Here is a 24,461-nt window from a genome sequence, read left to right as displayed (position 1 = left end):
AGCACACTGAAGGGACATCTAACTCTAGAGGAAATTACAGGCGGGTAGTTTTAAGAAAGATTTCCTCTAACAGGTACAACTTGAGATAATTTTGGAAGAATACATCTTCCCAGTGAATGGATCCTCATGCCTGTATTTTTTTTTTTTTTAAGATTTTATTTTTCCACTCTGCCCCTCATTGTTTTACTGTCACTGTCTGCTCTCTATCCATTTGCTGTTTGCTTTCTGTGTCTGCTTGTCTTCTCTTTAGGAGGCACCAGGAACTGAATCTGGGACCACCCGTGTGGGAGGGAGGTACTCAATTGCCTGTGTCACTTCAGCCTCCCTGGTTCGTTGTGTCTCGCACTGTCTTTCCTCTTTGTGTCTGTTTTGTCGCATCATCTTGTTTCGTCAGCTTGCTGTGCCTGCCCGCCAGGCCAGCTGACCTTCTCTAAGAGGCACCAGGAACTGAACCCAAGACCTCCCATGTGGTAGGCAGAAGCCCAATCACTTGAGCTACATCTTTCCTATGCACATCTTTTAAGTCACATCCCAGACTGAGGGATCCAAGAACCTAAGCAGTCAATCAGAAGTTACCACAGGAACAGACAGACAGAAAGAAAGCAGGTAGTTGTGCAAAGAGTTTTTTTCTAAGCTATAGGTTTAATGACCTTTTCTTAATAAGGTTTGTATATATATCTTTCACCAGGCAGAACATTCCTATCCATCAAGTTCAGTTTCTCTGTCAGTTGACAGTCTAGATTAAAGCTGTCAAATTCTTGGTCACCCTATGAAACATCTAAACTCCATTCAGGCCACTCCCATTCTATATTTCTTGCTCGAAGAATTACAATATTGTAGTAGTTTGATGAATTCCAAAAAACAGATATTGGATTATGTTTGGAAACTTCCCTGTATCTAGGTGTGATTAAATTATGATTAGTGCTTTGATTGGGCCACATCAGTAAGGCATTGAGTCCCTGCCCCTTGGTGGGTGGGGGCTCACAGATAAAAGGCCTGGCAAAGGACAGACATGAAGGTTTTTGATGTTGGAGTTTTAATTTTGGAGTTTGATGCTGAAATCTCTAGCTGGAGCTCCAGAAGTAAGCACACAGAGGAAAGAGAAGCAAGTCCTGGGAAGAGAGGAACCCTGAGCCCAGAGAGAAGCAAGACCCAGGAAGAGAGGAACCCAGGAAGCCTCAAATACTCACAGACTTTGGCAGCCATCCTGCTCCAACACGTAAATGTAGACTTTGGTGAGGAAAGTACCTAATGTTTTTTTGTGGCCTGGCATCTACAAGCTCCTACCCCAAATAAATACCCTCTATAAAATCCAGCAGATTTCTAGTATTTTGCATCAGCATCTCTTTGCTGACTAATATAAATATATATACAATTAATTATTCCTTATTTTCCCATCATTCTTTCTTTCATACCAACAAATGTTTTTTGGTAGTCTTAATTTAGAATACAACTCTAGAACTAAGTTCTTGACAGCAATAAGTAACAACCTCTTTCTTCAATGAATAGCAAAGTAAAATTACCTAGTGTTTAATTGTCAACAAATTTTCACTTAACCATATCTTGGCTTGAAAATCTAAGATGAGGGAAATGGACTTGGCCCAGTGGTTAGGGCGTCCGTCTACCACATGGGAGGTCCGCGGTTCAAACCCCGGGCCTCCCTGACCCGTGTGGAGCTGGCCCATGCACAGTGCTGATGCGTGCAAGGAGTGCCCTGCCACGCAGGGGTGTCCCCCGCGTAGGGGAGCCCCACGCGCAGGGAGTGCGCCCGTAAGGAGAGCTGTTCAGCACGAAAGAAAGTGCAGCCTGCCCAGGAATGGCGCTGCCCACACTTCCCGTGCTGCTGACGACAACAGAAGCGGACAAAGAAACAAGATGCAGCAAATAGACACAGAGAACGACAACTGGGGTTGGGGGGAAAGGGGAGTGAAATAAATAAATCTTAAAAAAAAAAAAAAGAACACAGCTAATGGACACAAGATGCAGGGGAGCAGAGCGGGGAAGAGGAAAGAAATAAATGAAAAATAAATCTTAAAAAAAAAGGATGAACAATATGAGTCAGGAATTAAGTCAAGTTTAAAGGGCCAATCTTTCAATCTATACCTAGCTTAGAAAACTGGCATTTACTTATATTTTGCCTAACACAAATTCATTAATCATAAAAAATCTACCATTTCCCTTCTACTTCTTCTAAGCAGCCACAATCACTTGATCATCACTGCTCTCTTGGACTTGACCCAGCAAATTCTTCTGCATCCTATAGTTCATATATGACTGTATTAAGAAGCTTTTTTTAACAGATTCTGCAGCTCCACACTAAGATAAATTCTAGAAGATTTAACAATAACCTCCAATTATGCTTCCACTATTTAATTTACCAAATTAAACTTATATCTTTCTATATTTGCACTGCCTTAGACTGCATACTTCTTGATGAACATTACCTTACTTATCTACTTTGGCTTTATTCATTAGCTGACAAAGGTATGTACTCAGGAAAATGCAGCTGAAGACAAACAGGCTGAGAAAAAGAGAGTAAATTCTTTTCTGTGTTATCCATTGAAAAAGCTCATTATAGCAACTGGAAAGAAAAGCTCAACACTCATCTCAGCAATCCACAAAATTGGTCACAATGGTCTGCAATTTCTTTGTTTACACATAAAGATCAATTGTCATTAGAAATCTGCCTGCTCTTGAAGCAAAGCATAAAAGTAATACATTAATGGGCTTTTAGCAAACTGAAGAATCAGACAGGTTTTTTTTTTTTGAGGAGAGAAACCAGTTTTATTTTCCATCATTAGGTTAAACAAAAATCTAAGAATAAGTTTTGTAGAAGGAACAAATGAAGAGCAAACAAGAATGCAACAGAACTAACTTAAATTTCAAAGTTTTCCCATGATATTCAGATGATAACCATTTCAAAGCACAAATAATGTTTGGTCTTCAGAATAGGTATTTTTTCACTGGCCAAAGCCTGCCCTAACATGAAGGTTTTCAACACCTTTGTTCTACGGGCTCTTGACAAAAACGTTTGAGGCCTTCTAGAAAGATAATGTATTCCTGGTGCTCCAGTGTTGTGTTGAGCTCCATCAACTCATCTGCTAAAGTGTTGTCCACCAAGAAGCAGATGTGGCTCAAGCAACTGGGCTCTTGACTAACATATGGAAGGTCCAGGGTTCAATTTCCAGGGCCTCTTGGTGAAGGCAGGCTGGCCTATGCAGTGAGTTGGCCTGAGCAGAGTGGCCCACAGAGAGTGCTGGCCCACACAGGAGTGCTGGCCCATGTGGAGAGGTGGCACAGCAAGATGCAAAGGAGAGACGATAAGAGATGCCGCAGACCAAGCTGCTGAGGTGGCGTAGGGGATTGAGCACCTTTCTCCCACTCCAAAAGGTCCCAGGATTGGTTCCCACTGCCACCTAAAGAGAAGACAAGCAGACACAGAAGAATACACAGCGAACAGACACAGAGAGCAGACAATGGTGTGTGTGTGTACATGTACATGTAAATAAATAAATAAGTCTTAAAAAAAAAAAAAAAGTGTTGTCCACCCCTCAAACTGCTAGGAAATCCATTAGGTGGTCCTACAAGGCCTAGTCCAGAAAATCTATGTTGAGGGTATAGTTAGTGTCTTTCTAGTCAGGCTTGCCGGTGGACTGAAACCTCACTTTCCTGATGGACAAAATGTCACTTTCATCCTCATCTTCTTTTCCAACCTCATGCTCTGGATAGTGACAGTCCAGCACAAGGGCCTTCTTGCCATCATCATTCTTTTTAACTTCAACCACAAAACTGGGAGTCAACATTAATTTAGGCTCCGGCTCTTTGGCTTTCTGCCCTTGTGAGGGCTTCCTCCTCCCCACTGAATGATGGTGGGATACAATTGTTGATGTTGAAAGTGACAGTGCCCTTTTTCCCAGCCACTTTTCACACTAATTTAGCTTCAGTCCTCTTCACTTTCAGCTCTCAATCCCCACACATCTTGAGGAGAGACTTATGCTTCCGGATCTTCTTCTCCTTAATCTCATCACTCAGGAATTCTGCAAAAGCTTTGTCCTCTTCAGCATGCAGTGTGCCACAACCGCAGAAGTAGGGCCTACAAGACTGCAGAAGGCCAGGCTGCAGAACTGACGAGGAGCATATGCTGAACAGCACGAAGGTCTGGGTGCGTGACCTGGGCACCGGCTACAGCAGCTGCCAGATTGGTGGAGACGGCATGGTGGTGCCAAGGCCAGTGACGGTGGAGCTCAGGGAAGGCGCATGCTGTACAGCAGAGGTAGGGACTGAGGGGGAGTCACAACACATGTGACTGAGAGGACAACTGGGCCAAGGCCTCAGATAGGCTCTTTGCATCTTCTTTAATAAAAGTGCAAGATCACATTTCCTGAAATTAAACCTGTGCAGCTCCAAGAAGCCAAATATGGAGGTATAAAGTGCTGAAATTTTTATGTAACTATTGTCTGTACACTGAAATATGAACAATAGCCTGGGCTTTTAATCCTTTTCATATCAAGACAGTATTTATATCTAATGATTCAACTTTTTTTTTTTTTTAAAGAAGGTAGCAGGGATTGAACCTGGGACCCCATGCATGGGGGGCAGGCACTCAACCACTGAGCTACACATACTCTCCTAATATGATTTAATTTTGATATAGAAAATGGGATTTGAAATAATGATATCAAATTTCATTTCATTCATTCTGGCTCAAACTGAAGCTGCAGTTGTCAGCTATTCAATTTCAAATGTTTAGGGAAAAAAATATTAAACCTTTCCTTAAAGCTGTATCTTTTAGAATTTTTTTTTGCCTATTAAAATGAAACACAAATCTTTGAGCATGGATAGTGTGGTACAGAGGAAAGCAGATGAGATTTGAAGTTACAGACCTAGAGTTAACTCTGTCAACAAAGTTCTTACTGTGAAGAAAAATTATTGCCATGGACTTTGCAAGCTTGTGTTACAGAGTTTAAATAAGTACTAACACAGTGCCCTAACACTTTGTGACCACTTCATAAATAGTTAAGTGTCCTCTTCTGCTTTATGAAACAAAATATGTGCAAGAGCATCAAAGTGAAATGGGAGTAAAATGGCCATGGAAAGACAGAAGAACACAAATTAAAATGGAGACTTCATATATATATATATATATTTCTTTTGAGTATATACACAGGACTGAATTACACAGCATGTGGAAGTTCAATTCTGGTACATAATGCCAAACAATTTGCCAAACTGATTGTACCAAATTACACTCTATCCAGGAATGTGAGTGTTGCTCCACATCATCACAAAAACGTGATATTCTTTTTCATTTTGAACATTCTGATGAGTATGTAATGGCATTGCATTGCATTTTAGTTTGCATTTCCATCATTACTAGAGAGGTTGAGCAACTTATCATATACTTATTGGCTATTATTTTCTTTTTTAAAAAGTCTCACCATGCAGTCCTGTAACATTTTTTGAAGTAATTCTATAATTTCATGAAATATACTTTGAATTCTATATAGAACAAAATAATTATCTATTTTTTAATTTTAGAGTCAAATTAAAATAACTTATTGTCAGCCAAAGTACATAAAAACAGAATATTTAGATAGTAAATTTCCAAATACCTGAATTAGCTAATAGCCTAAGAAAGCAAAAGCAAATTAAAAAAGAAACAAGAGATAGTTTGTATTTTTTTTTTAAATAGCATTTTGAAAATGGTGAATAACATGTGGATGGCTCAAAGGTGGTCAGTCACTTAAATCCAAATGTCACTCTGAACTACAAATCCAAGTAATTAAGAGGCCTCACATGCTGTAGGAGTAAATGACACTGGCCTTGGTCCTCCAGGATTTATTGGTGGGAGGGGTGGCATGGTGGGAGGTGAGGATCTTGACTGTATCTTTACTTCCACAGGAGATCCAGGCATTGCTGGTACCCTTTTCTCAGGGACAACTGTAAAGAAGAAAAAAAATAGAGGTCAGAATTTCCTGTAAGATAATAAAAAGAGTGACAACAATTTGGAATACTAACATAATTTCCTAGAGTTTGAGAAATTTAGTACAGTGGGCCAAACAATGATTCTCTCTTAAATAAAAAGTGCATCACTGCACACCAACTATGATGCCTGTAACAACAGTAGTAAAAAAAAAAACAATGGAAAGTAAGCATTGGAGAGGCAGTGGAGAAATGGGAACTCTTATACATACAAAAATGTAAAATGGCAGGAATGTTAAATGGTGCAGCTACTCTGGAAAACAATTTAACTTAGAAATGCCATAGGATCTGGAAATTCCACTCCTAGATATATACTCACATTACCTGAAAACAGGGTCTCAAATAGATGTTCACAGCAGCATTATTCACAATGGCCAAAAGTGAGAACCCACGTGTTTATCGACAGATGAACAGATAAACAATATGTTATATACATAAAGCAGAATACAATTCATCTGTAAAAAGGAATGAAGTTTTGATACATGCTACAACATGGATGAACTGTGAAAATATACTAAGTGAGATAAATCAAATTCAAAATATTGTATGATTTTACTTATATAAAATAACTGGAATAAGCAAATCCATTAATAACAGAAAGTAGAAAGATTAAGGGTTACCAGGGTCTGGGTACAGAAAAGCTATTACTTTAAAAAATGTCAAACATCCTTTAAACTTTCATATAAATATTTTAAATTTTATGAAAAGGCACAGTGAAATTTTCCCATACTCCTTTCCCATAGCCATCCAATTATGCTCCCCATAGGTTACCAATGTTATTAATGATTTTATAATTTTGCAGAGGTAAATAATACACAAATATATATGCAAGTGGGTGTAAACTTTTCCCTTTCTTACACATAGATATTACACTATACACATTGCTGTGCACTTTGCTGAAATTGATTTCTCCTTAAAAATGAATCAAGTTGGTAGAAGTACCATGCATTCATTCTTCAATAACTGCTGAATTCAACTTAAAGTGCAAACAATAAACACCACAGTTGAAACTGGAATGTTAAATCAGCAGTCTTTTTTTGTCAGTATATACAAGAATGATCAATACTGGCAACAAGGCACATCATTGCACATTTGTGGGACATGTTCTAAGGACAAAAATATCCCCAATATTATTATTATTACTATCATTATTTCAGGTACTGGGGAATGGGGGTTGAACCTGGAACCTTGTATGTGGAAAGCTGGTACTCAACTACTGAGCCACACTGACTTCCCTGAGTTGGTTTTTTTATTTTGCTTTTTATAGTGCTTTTTGTTTTCAGGAGGCACCAGGAGTCGAACCTGGGAACTCCCATGTGGGAGGTGGGAGTTCAACTGCTTGAGCCATATCTGTTCCCGTCCCCAATATTATTATTATTTTTTAAAGACTTATCTCACTCCCCACCCCCACCCCGTTTGCACTCGTTATCTGCTCTCTGTCTGTCTGTCTTCTTTAGGAGGCACCAAGAATTGAATCCAAGGAAGAGGATATGGCTCAACAGATAGTGTGTCCTCCTACCACATGGAGGTCCAGGGTTCAAACCCAGGGCCTCCTGACCCGTATGAGGAGCTGACCCATGCACAGGGCTGATGCGTGCAAGGTGTGTCCCACGTAGGGGAGCCCCATGTGCAAGGAGTGTGCCCCGTAAGGAAAGCTGCCCAGTGCGAAAAAAGTGCAGCCTGCCCAGCAGTGGCGCCGCACACACGGAGAGCGGACGTGGCAAGATGACACAATAAAAAGAGACAGATTCCTTGTGCTGAGAAGAATATAAGTAGACACAGAAGAACACACAGTGAGGGAAACGGACTTGGCCCAGTGGTTAGAGCATCCGTCTACCACATGGGAGGTCCGCGGTTCAAGCCCCGGGCCTCCTTGACCCGTGTGGAGCTGGCCCATGCGCAGTGCTGATGCGCGCAAGGAGTGCCGCGCCACGCAGGGGTGTCCCCTGCGTAGGGGAGCCCCATGCGCAAGGAGTGCACCCCTAAGGAGAGCCGCCCAGCGCGAAACAAAGTGCAGCCTTCCCAGGAATGGCGCCGCCCACACTTCCCGTGCTGCTGACAACAGAAGCGGACAAAGAAACAAGACGCAGCAAATAGACACAGAGAACAGACAACGGGGGGGCAGGATTATATAAATAAATAAGTCTTTAAAAAAAAAAAAAAAAGAATTCAATCCAAGACTTCCCATGTGGGAGGGAGGCACCCAATCAATCAAGTCGCCTCCACTCCCTGCTGGTTGGTTCTTATTGTGTCTCCTCGTTATGTCAGCTCGCCGCACCAGCCTGTTACATCAGGTTGCTGTCTTGCTTGTCTTTAGGAGGCACTGGGAATCAAACCCAGGCTGTCCCATGTGGAAGGTGGGCACCCAACTGTTTGATCCACATCCACTTGCCCCGCAATATTATTTTTATGCTTTAGTTTGCAGAGGCTACATTTTGGGAAGATATATAAGGAACAAAGAAAGAGATAAACAAGGAAGCAGTGTCCCTCAAGTTAAAATCCTCTGACAAAAATGTACAGTTTGCTGAGAGCCATGTGGGCAACACTCTGACAGCACTTCCAATTTCTGTCCAGAACATTTTCTTTGTGAAATTGATGGTCGCCTTCTCTGATTAGTGGACTAATGAGCTGTTGCGCTGGCCTTTTTCTCCCTGACAGTATTTTCTCAATGCCCTTCAGAGAACAGTTGACAAGTTTCCAGGTCTTCCATCTGGGGCCCAGCTTTCTGGAGGAGGGGGGTGGAGAAGGGAAGGAAGGAACTGACAGTTGTCTCGCACTGTTATGTGTTGTATATAGTGTTCAACAACCTAGAGGAAGCCTTTCTTCAGACCACCTGCCTTTACAGCAAGGGCGCCAAAGGCCTGAGGAGGGCTTAGCAGTGAAATGTGTTTTAACATTCAGCATTTGGAAAAATAAAAAAGTCAGAGCAGCCCAAGTGTAGAATACTGAATTGTATGTTCTTACCAACTGAAAGCTTAAAGCACTGGACACAACCCAGCTCTTAGAGCACTATTTATACATTTAATAAAACTATAAATCTCTTGTCACTTCACAACCCATGAACCTGCAACACTAGCATTATTCCTCATGTTTAAGGCAATAACACTGTCTAGTAGAAAAAGAATGGGTATTGGAGCCAGAGAGATATGGTGTGAAGCCTCATTCTGTTACTCATGACCTGAATGAATTTTAGCACATCATTTCACCTTTCTGGGCCTTATTTTCAACATCTATAAATGAATAAGAAGACCTACCTACCAGTTAGATTAAAGATTAAAGATAATGTCTAGTGTTAGACACAAAGTAGGTGCTCAATAAACAGTAATGATGATTAGAAGACAGGAATCCTAGGGCCAGGTTCTGGTTTTACCACTTAATTATGTGACTCTGTCCAAATTATTATCCACACCTGTTTCTGTGAAAAAGTTATACCTTCAACAATCTATCCATCTAAACTCAGATATAATGCATAGAATAATCCAAGAAATAATAGCTGCAAAAGCACCAATGTAAGGTGGTATTTTTGTTGGATGCTGGGTGGCATAAAGCCCCTGTATACTATGAGACATCTATCCAAGTAGTTTTTAATCTGACATATTCAGTTATTGCTCAATAAGAGGTAAGAAGTGTGTCTGAAAGTAGGTATTTTAACCCTCTACTTGGGGTCAGAGCAGGATTAGAGTAATTCCTTGCAGAAGATGGCTGTGACATGCTTTTATGTAATCACTGTTAAGGTGATGTCGTTTTTGAACTTTTATTGAACCAATGTTTATATATATTTTTCCTAGCTGAATCCCTTTTAAGAACCAACAACATCTTGAGAGTTGTATAGAAGGTTCAAAAACAAGAAGCACTTTTCTCTCAATTATGACTTAAGCCCATTAACACCCTTGCTTGGACTATCACACAGTTACAAAGTATTCACAGTCCCCAAAAATCAAAATAACCCTTTTGTCATAAAGACTTAACTCAATTCTAAATATAAAATGGGAAATTGAAAGTAACTGACAATTTGGTTATCCTATAATGATTTGGCAATTTAGAAATAAATCTCCTTAAGGAATGTATATAGATTAAAAAACAAAAACAAAAAACCAGACATATGATTACATGCATTCCCGAAATCACAAACACTTCACCTAGCCACATAAAGCCAACGACTTAAAGAGCTTAAGACGACAAGTCAGTGTGGAAAAGTATGCTGATAATTATTTTACTTCTCTACTGTGCAAGCTGCTAGATAGGTCATGAGAACAGAAAACTGATGAAAGAGGGAATGAAGACATATCCCTGTATAGCAGGAACAGTTTTTTACCACACGGGAATTTGAAGAATTGAACATGAAACTAAAGAACAGAAATATTCTGTAGCACCAAGAGAAAGTAATAGAGAACATATTATTTATTGATAAACACCCCCAGACAAGTGCTTCCTGAGAAGAATCCCATATAATAAATTGGGGCCCCAAGTAAGGGCATTAACAAATCATTAGAAACAACTTTTTCTTTTTAAGTTTTTTCACATATTTTGAGGCTGACAAAGGAACAGTAAAGTATAAATAAGAGCCAAGACCAATGTAATTTGGTGAGGGGAGGGTCTATGCAACTCATATAACACAATTATGTGAGAAGAAGGGGTAAAACTGGAAAAAAGGTAAAACTCTCTGGGATGTAAGGAGGAAGCATGTTTAGGTGAAAGGTGAGCTTGATGTGAAGAATTCTCCATCATTTACTTGGTATGTGACAATGATTGTCTTTATCTGTCTCTGGAGATAATAGTTTCAGGGTAAATCTGAGGGGGTACCATAATGTATAATAATGGCTGGTACACAGTACACACTTATATGTTTTACATGAATCAGACTAAAAAATATCTGATATTAGAATTAATAGCTTTCCTAGGCCACTGAGATGTTTCTTTCTGTATGCTAAGCTTTGGATAGAAGATGATAATTTCAAGTGTTCCTGCTTGTCATCAAGGAGAAAAATTAACAGAATGTAGACTTCTCAGGTGAATAATGATAGGAATACATTCCAAACAGGTTAGCCAAGGAAGCCACTAATTTTGTTTCTTTGAAAGAAATCAGACTCCTAACTAGCAAACAATTGAGGTAAAAGATAGCCAGAAGAGGAAAAAGATAGCTAAGCCTTTTTCTAAAAGTAGGTGCAGAACTTGTCTCATTTTAGATTAAGTATGTTAAAATTTTAAAGATAACCACAAAAAGTGTTTAACCTGGGAGTAGGGCAAGGGTTAAAGCATGGAAAACAGAATCAACTCAATATGTGGGAGAAGAGAGAGCAAGAGACAAATAGAAAAGACGTACTCAAAAAAATTTTTTAAAGCTCAATGGGGGAAGTGGATATGGCGACTGAGCTCCTGTTGACCATATGGGAGGCCCCGGGTTCGATTCCCAGGACCTCACAGTGATGGTAATCTGGCCTGTGGCACCGCAGACAGTTAAGAGCAGACAGTAAACACGAACAACAAGGAGAGCGAGGATAAGTAAATACAGTAAAATAAATTAAAAAAAGAAAGAAAAAAGGCCAAGAAAAAAAGAGAAGGATCAATGAGATAATTATACAAGCTAGAAAACAAATTCACAGGATGGCCAGAAAAAATAATCCAATTATATGCTGAGCAAAAAATCAGTCCAATTTAAAAATGTACAAAGACCGGAAAACATTTTCTCCAAAGACAATATATACATGGTCAAAAAGCACATGAGAAGATGCTCAACACCATTAGCCATTAGGAAAATGCAAATCAAAACCAAGTCCGTTGAGGGGACTTGGCTCAATGGAAAAAGCATCCACCTACCACATGGGAGGTCCAGGATTCAACCCCAGGGCCTAGTGACCTGTGCGATGAGCTGGCCTACGCGAAGTGCTGATGCGTGCAAGGAGTGCCATGCCATGCAGAGGTGTCCCTCGCATAGGGGAGCCCCATGCGCAAGGAGTGCACCCCGTAAGGAGAGCCGCCCAGCGCAAAAATACTGCAGCCTGCCCAGAAGTGGTGCCGCAAACACAGACACCTGATACTGCAAGGTGATGCAACAAAGAGATTCCTGGTGCCACTGACAAGAATACAAGCGCACAGAAGAACATACAGAGAATGAACACAAAGAGCAGACAACTGGGGGGGTGGGGAGTGGGGAACAGGAGAGAAAAAAAAAATCTTAAAAAAAAAAACAAAACAGCACAATGAGATATCATGTCATGCCCATTAGAATGGCTACCATTTAAAAAATAGAAAATTACAAGTGTTGCAGAGGATGTAAATAAATAGGAAAATTCATTCATTGTCGATGGGAATGTAAAATGGAGCAAAACCGCTGTGGAAGACAGTTGGGTAGTCTCTTATAAAGTAAAATATAGAATTACCATATGACCTGGCAAGCCCATTTCTAGGTATATACCAAAAGAATTGGAAACAGGGACTTGAACAGATATTTGCATGCCAAAGTTCATAGTGGAATTATTCACAATGGACAAAAGCTGGAAGCAACTTAAGTGTACATCAACCAATGAATGGATACACAAAATGCAGTATATGAACACAACAAAATATTATTTAGCCATAACAAGGAAGGAAGTTCCGATATATATACAATAACATGGATGAACCTTGAAGGCATCATGTCAGGTAAAATAAGCCAGAAAGAAAAGGACAAATCTTGTACGATCTCACTGATATGAAATAATTAGAGCAGAATAAGTAAAATCAAAGTCAGAATCTACAATATAGGTTACCAAGGGACAGGATGAGAGTAGGGAATAGGGAGTTACAGCTTAAAATGTACGGAGTTTCTATTTGGGATATTGTAAAAAAGTTTTGATAATGAATAATGAAGGTGGTGATGGTAGCACAACATTGTAAACTAATTTTTTAAAAAAGATTTATTTATTTATGCCCCCCTTGGCTGTTGTGTCCATTCACAGAGTGTTCTTTTTCTGCTTGTCTTTCTTAGGGGGCACCGGGAACTGATCCTGGTACCTTCTGGAGTGGGAGAGAGGTGGTCAATCTCTCTTGCACCACCTCAGTTCCCTGGTATGCTACATTTCTTATTGCCACTCCTCTGAGTGTCTTTTTATTGTGTCATCTTGCTGTGCCAGCTCTCTGCTTGGGTCAACACTCCTGCACAGGCCATCAATCCTGCGTGGGCCAGCTTGCCTTCATCAGGAGACCCTGGGAATTGAACCCTGGACCTCCCATATGGTAGATGGGAGCCCAATTGCTTGAGCCACATCTGCTTCCCATAAATGAAATTTAACAGCACTGAATTACATATTTGAATGTGGTTAAAAGAGGGAATTTTAGATTATATACATGTTACTAGAATAAGATTCAATTCATGGAACTGTGCAACACAGTGAACGCTAAATTAAACCATGGGCTACAGCTAATAGTACAATTACAAAAATATGCTTTCAATTGTAACAAATGTATCACACCAGTACAAGGTGTTAATAACATTGGTAGTGGGAACCCTGTATTTTATGCATTTTTCTGTAAACTCACAACATCTCAAAAAAAAAAAAAAAAAAAAAAAAAGGTAAAAGGATACAAAAAAATGCAAAAAACCCACAGCAAAGTAAGCCAAAAATTGGGGGTGGGGGGTGGGATTTAACCATACACACAAAATCAAATATAAATACCAGATGTTCTAATAAATGAAGACAGAATGCATTCTCAAAGAATAAAGAAAATTACTATATAATGAGAAGAAAGGTAACCAGGGAGATACATAACAATTCTAAGGTCATCAAAGGTAACCAAAAGAAAAAAAACTTTATTTTAGTATCTATATTGATTCATTATAAACTCATTAGGAACTCCACTTAAAAGGAAATCTTAAACAGGGGAGCAGATGTGGCTCAAGCACTTAAGTGCCCGCCTCCCATAAGAAGGTCCCTGATTCAGTTCCTATTGCCTCCTGAAAAAAAAAAACAAAACAAACGATAAAACCAACTCAGGGAGAAGCAGAGGTGGCTCATGCAGTTGGGTGCCCACCTACCATATAGGACATCTCGGGTTTGGTTCCCAGTATCTCCTAAAGATGATGAGCAAGACAGTGAGCTGACACAATGAGATATACAACAAGTAGAGAGGGGAGGTGGCTCAAGCAATTGGGTACCTCCCTCACACAAGGGAGGTCCCAGGTTAGGTTACCAGAGCCTCCTAAAAAGAAGACAAGCAGACAGAGAGAGCACACAACAAATAGACAGCAAACACAAACAATGGTGGTGGTGATGGTGGTGGGCTTGAAATAAATAAATAAATCTTTGGCGGGGGGGGGGGGGGGGGGTTAACACAGACAGTGATGTGGCTCAGTGGTTGAGTGCCAGCTTCCCATATATCATATAAGAGGTCCCATCCCAGGTTTAATCCTCAGCCCCCAGGACCTTAAAAAAAAAAAAAAGTTCTCCTAAAAAATGTTATCAGTAGAGTGGGTGGAGCTCAGTGGTTGAGCATATGCTTCACATGTACAAGGTCCTGGGTTCGATCCCCATACTTCCTAAAAACAACAAAAATAAAAAAATTAAAAAAGCTAATAGGATAGTGTATTAGTCAGCCAAAGGGGTGCTGATGCAAAATACCAAAATTGGGCTGGTTTTTATAAAGGGTATTTATTTGGGGTAGGAGCTTACAGATACCAGGCCATAAAGCGTAAGTTACTTCTCTCACCAGAGTCTATTTCCATGTGTTGGAGCAAGATGGCTGCTGACTCTATGAGGGTTCAGGCTTCCTGGGTTCCTCTGGGCTCAGCTCCTCTCTTTTGTCTACAAGGTCAGCTGTAGACCATGAGGATCTCTAGACTTTTCCTCTCTCCACAAGGTCAGCTGTAGACTATCAGGTGAATGGCTCTGTCTCTCTGAGACCCTGGAGTTTTTGCCATGTCTAAGGAGCTGTCTCTATTTCTGTGTTCTTCTCATGGCTCAGGTCCTCTCTTCCCGGGGCTTGCTTCTCTTTCCTCTGCATGCTGACTTTCTGGGGCTCCAGCTTAAGACTTCAGCCTCAAACTCCATCAGAAACACCCAACTCTGTCCTTTACCAAGCCTTTTATCTGTGAGTCCCCACCCACCAAAGGGTGGGGAAGGAACACCCTACTGGCACAAGAGGTTTACGTAATTACTTAATCAAGTAACCCTATGAATCCAATATAATCTAATATGCCCAGAGAAAAAGATTACAAACATAATCCAATATTTCTTCTTGGAATTCATCAATAATATCAAACCGCTACACATAGTGATTTAAAAATATTTATTTGCATTACAAACACAGGCATGATTTAAGGCCTAGTAAGTACCTAAGTATACCACCTTTACCTGAAAATACTAATTGTTGGATGCAGCATGTGATGGATGCATATTGTTTTATAATTCCAGAACATTTTCATCATCCTGAACAGAAACTCATATCCATGAAGAAATAAACCCTCAATTCCCTTCCCCTAGCCTCTGGTAACCACTGTTCTGATTTCTGTCTCTATGAATTTGCTTATTCTAAGTATTTCTTTAATATAAGAGAAATCATACAATATTGGTCCTTTTGTGTCTAGCTTATTTCACTCAACATGATGTCTTCAAAGTTCACCCATGTTGTAGCATATAACAGTACTTATTTCTTTGGCTAAATAATATTCCACTTTATATATATATACCACATTTTCCTAATTCATTCGTTGACTGATGCTTGGGTTGTCTCCACTTCTGACTAGTGACTAATGCTGCAATAAAACACTGATGTACAAAATATCTGTTTAAGGCCTTGCTTTAATTCTTTTGGGTTTATACTAAAGTAGAATTGCCAGGTCATATGGTAACTCTATGTTTAACTTTTGGGGGAACTGCAAAACTCTTTGACATAGAGGCTGTAGTACTTTACATTCCCACCAAAAAGGTAGAACTGTTCCAACATCCTCATCAACACATTATTTTTAAATAATACCATCCTTGGGGGTGTAAAGTAGTACCTCATTGTAGTTTTGATTTACATTTCTTTAATGACCAACGTTGAGGATCTTTTCATATTTATTGGGTGTTTGTATATCTTGTATAACTACTCAAATCCTTTGTCCATTGTTTTTGAATTGGGTTGTCTTTATTATTTTTACAAGTTAAGCCAATCTAGCATTCCTGAGATAAATGCCATATAGTCCTGATAAATTATCCTTTTCATATATGGTTGGATTTTATTTTCTAATATTTTGTAAGGAGTTTTGTGTATATGTTCATGTATACATATTGCAATGTAATTTCTTATATGTCTTTGTGAGGTTTTAACATGGGAGCAATTATACTCCTATCCTCTATTTATATTGTATGCAAATATAAATTTGACTCCAAATAAAAAGATTTAAGGAAAAAATATATAGGTCAGACTTACTCTTCAACAGAACAAGATACTTAACATATTAGCAAACTCATGAACCATAAAATAAGAAATTTATTAAATTAACATGAAAATTAAGACCACTTGCTCCTTTTTTTTTTTTTTAATTAAAGATTTATTTCATTTATACGCCCCTCCCCATTGTTGGTGTTTGCTGTCTGCTCTCTGTGTAAAATGCACCGGAAACCAAACATGGGTGGGAGAGAGGCACTCAATCACTTGAGCCATTCTCTGCTCCCTGCTTTGTTGTGTCTCTTATTGTGTTTCTTGTTTGTGTCTCTTTGTTGTGTCACCTTGCTGCATCAGCTCACTGTGCCAGCCCGTTGCACCAGCTCACTCTCTTGCTCATCTTCTCCAGAAGGCACTGGGAGCTGAACCCAGAACCTCCCATGTGGTAGGTGGGAGCTCAACCACATGAGCCATATCTGCTTCTCCATTTCTCTTTAAAGGACACAGTTAAGACAACAAAGTGGAAAGTCACACACTGGGAGAATATATATGAAAAAACAACAACACACAAAACATACACTGACAAAGATCTAGTATCCAGAATAAATAAACAACTCTTAAAATTCAATAATGAGATAAACACACACACACACCCATTTTTAAAGGAGGTACTGTGGACTGAACCCAGGACCTCACACATGAGAAGCAGGCACTCAACCACTGAGCTACGTCCATTCTCCAATTAGAGTTGTCTTTTTTTTTTTTTCCATTTGTTTGTCTGTTTTGTTTTTAGAAGGTACTGAGAATCAAAACCCAGGAACTCATATATGGGAAGTAGGCGCTCAACCACTTGAGCTACATCTGCTCCCAATTCAATTTTAAGAATGAGCAAAAAGACACTTCTGCCAAAAGAAGATATACAAATGGCTGATCAAAATATAAAGAAACGTTCAAAATTACTAATCATCAGGGCAACACAAATTCTAACACATCAACAAAAAGGCACTAATGACATATATACCCAACAATGTAACTAAATCTCAAAAGCATTAGACTAAGTGAAAAAAGCCAGAAACAAAAAACTACATACTGTAATGTTCCATTTATATTACCGACCACACAGTAAGATAAAACTAGTAGTGGCAGAAAGTAGATCACTGGTTGTCTGGAACAAAAGGGAAGAAAGTGACTGCAGAGGGACATGATAGAGGGCATGAAAAAACTTTTTTGGGGGATGGAAATGTTCTATATCTAGATTGTAAAACAGGTAAATTTTTTTGTACATTAATTATATAACAATAAAGTTAAGGAAAAATTAGCAAACCAAATTGAAGAATGCATTAAAAAAAATCCACTATCAAGTTTATCCAAAGAATAAAACGATAATTTAGTGTTAGAAAATCCAATGTAATTCACCATATTAACAAATTAAAGATAGAAAACTTTAGGCTCACTTCAATAATTATAGATATATTTGATAAAATTCAATTCCAACCCAAGAATATGAACAAAATTAGAAATAGAACTATTTCTTAATCTGGTAAAAGGTCTCTCTCAAAATCCATAAAATATCATACTTATTGATGAAATATTATAAGCATTGCCTTTCAACTCAGAAGAAAATAAAGATATCCAGTATCAATGTTTCTAGTCAACATTTACTCAAGATTCAAACAATAGCAGCAGGACAAGAAGAAGAAGAAATAAGGGAAGTGGATGTGGCTTAATTGACAGAGTGTCCGCCTACCACATAGGTAGCCCATGTGGTGAGTTGGCCCACACGCAGTGCTGAAGCGCGCAAGGAGTGCCATGTCACACATGGGAAACCCCTGTGTAGGTGAGCCCCACGCACAAAGAGTGTGCCCTGCAAGGAGAGCCGCCTGGCACGAAGAAAGCACAGTCCGCCCAGGAGTGGCACAGCACACAGGGAGAGCTGATGCAGCAAGATGACGCAACAAAAAAAGACACAGATTCCAGGCGCCGCGGAGAATGCAAGTGGACACAGAAGAACACACAGCAAATGGACACAAGGGAGCAGACAATGGGGGTGGGGTGGGGGAAAAGGGAGAGAAATAAACATTAATTAAAAAAAAGATAAGACTATACAACAAAAATCATAAACCACTTACAGAATAACTAATAATAAGAAACAGAAGACCTTCATGAGGAATATAATATAAAAAGATCAAAAGACAGAAAAGGGGACCGAAATAATTGGAAAGATCTGCTGTATTTACGGAGGGGAAAACTCACTATCATGAAGATTTGATTTCTCTCCATTTTCGTGTACAAATTCAATGAAATTCTTATTACAATGGCAAAAGGATTTTTGGTATAACCAGATGAAGGGACACTGAAATTTATATAGAAGAGAAATGTGTTAAATGTCCATTAACAGAAGAATGGACAACTAAATTGTGGTATATTCGTAAATCAAACAATTGATATTGTTAAAATAAGTAAATCAGAGCTACATGTATCAAAAGGATAAATCCCAAAGCAATGTAGCAATACTGAGTAAAAAGAAAAAAGCTGTAGGAAAAACACGGGAAGTGATATTTTTATAAAGTTAAAAATATGAAGCACAATTCTACACGTTAAAGGAGACATGCCATGCAGCAGGTGTAACTCAGTGACTGACTGCATGCTTTGCATGTACGAGGTCCTGGGTTCAATCCCTGGTATCTCCTAAAAAAAAAAAAGAGAGAGAGAGACATATTATATATGTCACAACATATACAAACATGGAAGGGAACAATAAACATTAAATTCAGGATAATGACTGCTTCTGGAAAGAGAAGAAAAGGAATGGAATAAGGCACAATTACTTCTTTAAAAAAGATCTGAAGCCAAATATATGACAAAACATGAAGATATGCCAAAGCTAAGACGGGGGTACATGAGGGCTTGTTATATTATGCTTTTGCCTTATTCTGCAAGCTTGAAATAAATACTCAAGTATTATATTTTCAATTATTAAATGTACAAAATATAGTTGAAAAAAAAAAAAGGAAAAACCACTATCAGCAATGGAGGAAATGATGAGACTATAATGCAATAATCTACTTATTAAGGTGTTACAGTAAGATGACTGCACCCTGAGAAAGGAGAAGTAATAGGAATAAAAAACGGGGGTGGATTTCAAAATTTAATTAGAACAGACAAGATTTGTGGATTAATGAAGGATAAGGGGGAAAGATGAGTCAGAGTAACAAGTGGGGTTACTGACCAGGGTAGAGGACAATGGAGGGAGAACATGATGGAGGTAAGAGTTGATGAGTTCAGTACTGTATATATTGCTGTTGTGGTGCCTCTAAGAAAGTCAAGTAGAGGTTTCCAGTTGAGAGTTAAATTTAGGAAGTCTGGAGTTGAAAAGAATAGTCTGATACAAGCTATCAAATTAGGAGTTAATATAAAAATGAGAAAACTCAGGCTATGAGAGGCTGAAAGAAAAGATGTTTCAAAATACAACTCAATTAAATTCCACTGGCTGATTTTGATTTTGATTCAGGTAGCAACTATTACCCACTAAACAGTCTTTCATAAACCTTAATACTCTATTCCGGTCCTAGGTTCTCTTCTGCAAGGTTTCTTTGGTTAGTTATAAAGGCAAATATTAATCTTCCAAGTTCTACAATTTTCCACAATCACCCAAAGAAAATTCTGCTTTACATTTCTCTGCTTACAATTCAGCTCTTAATTCTGTGAAAGCGAAGGCCACCTATCTAAATCAAAGCCCTTTTAGGACAATCTCACTTACAGGGAAACCATGAATAAAACAGGAAAGGAGGACAGGAAACTGAACATGGTATGAAAGATGTTTCTTTCCTTGATTGGAATAGAAAAAAAAGTGGTGAGTTTTTAAAGAATTATTCTTTTTGGTGGGATTGGGGAGGGAAGAAAGTGGTTAGATAAGGAGGTTGAATAGCTTTTCCTGAATTCAATCTTAGTATTCTCTCATTTACTCATAAAAAATATTCGATTACCTACTATGTGTCAGGCACTGAGGATAGAAGAGTAAATAGAACAAGAGCAAATAAAAGACAGAGGTCAAGGAACCATTCTTAGTTTTTCAGCCTGAACAACTGAAAGAATGGAGTTGCCATTTATTGGGAATGGGGAAAATATGAAAGGAAATGAGAGGGGAAGGGGCAATTGGAGATGAGACATTCATTTTTAGACGTTATAAAATTCTACAGCTGGGATCTGGTGTGGGAGGTCTAAACTTATGATTAAATGTTGTCAATACAATATATTTAAACCTGAGATTATTTGATGCCTTAGAGGAAATGAGTACAGCCTAGAGATTCAAGATTCAAGGACTGATCTATACCAAAGGGATCATGGAAAATGAGAAGGAACCCTCCCTCTGCTCCCCAAAAGAAGTGACTGAAAAGAACAGCCAGTAAATGGGAAAAAACTGAAAGCCAAGTAAAGAATATAATCTGCTGGGCTGTAAGTATTATGAGTTTCAGGATTAAATATACAAATATTCATATAGGAATACATTCTAGCGTTTAGATTACTATAATAGTTAGATCTATAATTAGAAAATACCTTTTAAGACTTATTTATTTAAAATAATAAAGCCTTTGTTTTTGTCAAAGGACAGCAAGAATATAGTTTCAAAGCAGGTCAGAACAAATACATTATTTGTTAATAAAGGATACAAAAGGATTTTAGAGACTACATACAAACTTGGCTCCAGAATTTCAGTGGAACAAAGTCAAGTACAATGGCTATAGCACTTTAAGCCAGTTGAAACAGCTAATGTAATGTTTTTCCCTCCCTCAATTTAAGACCACCTCTCTTAGCTGAAACAGAATATACAAATATGAAAAGCTTCTTTGCAGTAAAAAAGAATTTGAAATGAAAAGGGCAGTCTGGCAAATGGACTAAATTATTATTCCAAAGCAGCTGGAATTTATGTCCTTGAAAAAAGCAGAAGAAACAAGACTGACCATGAAATCAGAAAATGTGGCTCTGAAATCCTGATTCTTCTGCCGATTTGTGAGAATTGGGGCTCTGAGATAAGTCACTCCAAACCCCTGGTTTCCTCATTTGTAAAATGTAGGAGATGGAAGTTTTGAAAGACGAAAAAAACGTAACAGGAAAACATAGTATTCAAGTTATCCATCAGACATTGTCACCACATGTGAAAGTCACAAAAGGTCTCTTCTAGTGCTAATGATTTTAATAAAGGACATGCTATTAATTTCCCTGTCGTAATTGAAGAAACCCTTCCGATAATCTTAATGTAAATTAAAAGCAGCAGCAATACAGCTGACCTAATAATGTAAAAAGGGAGAAATGATATATGGAATGTTGCTTACTAGCTCCAGCAAATGTTTATTTGGAATAATATAGTTATCCACTCCAACTGCACACCATCTGCTTTAAGTCTCCATCAAGTTAATATTTCTCACATGAACAGAAACATGATAAGACTTAAATTCACATTTGATTAGCATCTTGCTTTCCCATGAGGTCACCCCTACCACAGCCTAAATCTACTGAAACTCTACACCTCTTAAAATTGTGTTCTGGCTAAATGTGTGCAGTCCAGGTCAGAGAATATGAGAATGTCAGGGAATAAGTTAACTCTAGTCTCCTTGACCAAATATAAAATCCTTATTCACATTTTTCCCTATCAATCACTCACAGAGCTAGTAAACGGTTTGCTAGGATTCAAACCCAGGTATCTCTGGTTTCATTCACTGAAAGATCTATGCTGCCATTTCTCTACAACACAGAACCTTCCAAAACAATATATCATAAATCCTGACAGTCAAACTCTAAAACATATTACTAAACTGTTCATTCCTTCCATCTCCACTGTTTTACTTTAGTCAAGCCACTTTCATCTCACCTATTTTTTCTGCTTCTGTCTTTGTCTCCTCAATCCTCCAAGTGGCAGCAAAAGTGCCGATTTAAAAACCTAAAAATAAATCTTGTCAGAGCCCTATTTAAACTTCTCTTAATGCTTCCCACTGTTATATCAATAAAAAGCTCAAACTCTCTGCCATGGCTTAAATGTAATGATCTACTTAGCAGTTTTCAAAGCATGACCTAGCAACTTCTTATGGAGTGAAGGACCATCAGGCAAAGGGGCATAGTGTCCATAAGGTCAAAACAATTATAATAAGAAGAAGTTATTTGCCTTCTTTACCCTCACTCTCAGGAATGTACAGTGGAGTTTTCCAGAGGCTACATGATAAATGGTATCACAAGAGACTGAACACAGAAGGAGATGAGAATCCAGAAATCTTCTATTAAGCCAGTAGGCAGAGAAACTGAGTTTCTCAGAGAAACTGACAAAGTTTCTTCTAAATGGTTACTTTCATAAAAACCTGTTCTTTATATTAACATGTAAAGGAATTATTATTTTAAAAGAATTAGTAAATATAAAATAACTATATGTTTTATATATTGTAGTAATATAATTTTGTTTCAATTTCTAATATAGTAAGTATGTGTGTGTGTGTATCCCATAAAAGTGTTCTTTAGGGTCCTTAATAGTTAATATGACTGCAAGGGAAAACCAAATCAAGTCTGAGAGCTGCTAACCTAGCCCATCTCTATCTTTGCAACCTCATATCCTACCTACCTTGCTCTTACTATGTATAATCTTTCTACTTCTCAAATACACCAAGCACATTCCCACTTCAACACCCTAGCACAGGCTATTCTTTCTGCCTATATCTGGCTTCCTCTATATTGCTGCATTTGTACGGCTGATCCCTTATCATTCAGATGTCTGCTCAAAGGCCAGCTCCTCAGAGGGATATTCTCAGATCTGCTAAAGTTGCTCTCCACTCCCCCTACCGGCCTATCCCCTGGCCTTGTTTATTTTCTTCATTGCACTTAATACTTTTTTTTTATGTAACAGTTTTATTCACACACACCATAAGATCCATTCAAAATGTACAATCAATGGTTCTCGGTATAATCACAGAGTTGTGCATTCATCACCACAGTAGATTTGAGAACATTCTCATTACTCCAGAAAGAAAAATCCCATACTCCTTATTCTCCCCAATTACTGACACTTAGCACTGGTATGGTGTCTTTGTTACAACTAATGAAATAATATTACAATCTTACTGTTAATTGTAGTCCATAGTTTGCATTAGCTGTCCCCCGCCCCTCCCCATATACCACCCTTTGTAATAGTGACATACATTTCCTCTAGTTCATGGAAGAACATTATCTTTGTATTATTAACCACAGTCACCTCCAACAGGCTTCACTATGTTATACAGTCCCGTGTTTTATCTTCTAGTTTTCCTTCTAGTGACATATAAAACCCTAAATTTTCCCTTTCAGTTATAACCACACCCATAATTCATTGCTGTTAATTACACTTACTAGAATATACTCATTATTTATCGCTTGACTGGTGTCCATTTTTTGAAGAAACAAAGACCTTGTCTAGTTTTCTATCACACCCTCCTAAGAATCTAGGGCAGCAATAGCACATCACACTGCTCAAAAGTGGCACATCCAGAAAGCTTGGCTGGACTTCATTTATCTTCTTTCCAACCTTCCCATCCCCATTAATTAGCATAAGCTTATAACTTCAACCTCCTCAATCCTCTTCTCTATTTCCAGGGCCAGTTTAGTCCCTCATTTCTCTCCCTAACTGGACTCTCTCTGGGAGTCAACATATTCTGTATTCTGCTACTAGGTACCCATTTTACCATGAACCCCCACTCTCTGTTATCTTTGCTCCTTAGACTGTCATTCATGGTCCTCAGGTTGCTAAACACTGATTTCCTACCACATCCATCCCCATGAATAAATCTATCTCAATCAGGAAGATCTCCTGTAAACAACAGTCATTTCGTGCTCATACTGTCTCCATTTCCTAGAACTCCTTTCCCCTTCTCTAGATCCATTTAAAAATTTCCCAACACTTTTGTTCCAATATATTGGTCCTGCATTCATTGTCTGTCACCATGTCTAGACACTGCAGGCAAGCATAGTGGTTTAGTAACAATTATTATTCAACATCATTTGTTGATTAACAGGGCAAAATGACATACAAGGTAATTATGCTGTTTAATTCTGTTGAAGCATGACTTAATAGCATAGGTATACTATTTACATGTACAAGTTGCGCTAGTTCTAAATCT

At 38.5% G+C, this 24,461-nt stretch overlaps 1 protein-coding gene and 1 pseudogene across 9 annotated transcripts in view; both read right to left on the bottom strand.

Annotated features, from left to right (window-relative positions):
* Positions 1–24,461, bottom strand: part of CBFA2T2 (CBFA2/RUNX1 partner transcriptional co-repressor 2) — a 176,316-nt gene that overhangs the window by 36,234 nt on the left and 115,621 nt on the right. For 7 of the 9 annotated variants that reach the window (XM_004462507.3, XM_004462510.4, XM_004462508.3 and 4 more), the window contains exon 2: positions 5,797–5,940. In XM_004462507.3, the coding sequence (XP_004462564.1) occupies positions 5,797–5,940 (144 nt within the window). Of the gene's footprint in view, positions 1–5,796; positions 5,941–6,306; positions 6,413–16,670; positions 16,696–24,461 lie in introns of those variants that run through there. The other 2 variants (XM_071211638.1, XM_058286912.2) reach the window with 2 other exon arrangements.
* LOC139437497 (complement component 1 Q subcomponent-binding protein, mitochondrial pseudogene) lies at positions 3,457–4,425 on the bottom strand (annotated as a pseudogene).

This window comes from Dasypus novemcinctus, chromosome 24, assembly GCF_030445035.2.
Source record: "Dasypus novemcinctus isolate mDasNov1 chromosome 24, mDasNov1.1.hap2, whole genome shotgun sequence".
Lineage (NCBI taxonomy): Eukaryota > Metazoa > Chordata > Mammalia > Cingulata > Dasypodidae > Dasypus > Dasypus novemcinctus.
The sequence above is the reverse complement of the archived record's forward strand: the minus strand, read 5'-3'. Positions and strand labels throughout refer to the sequence as shown.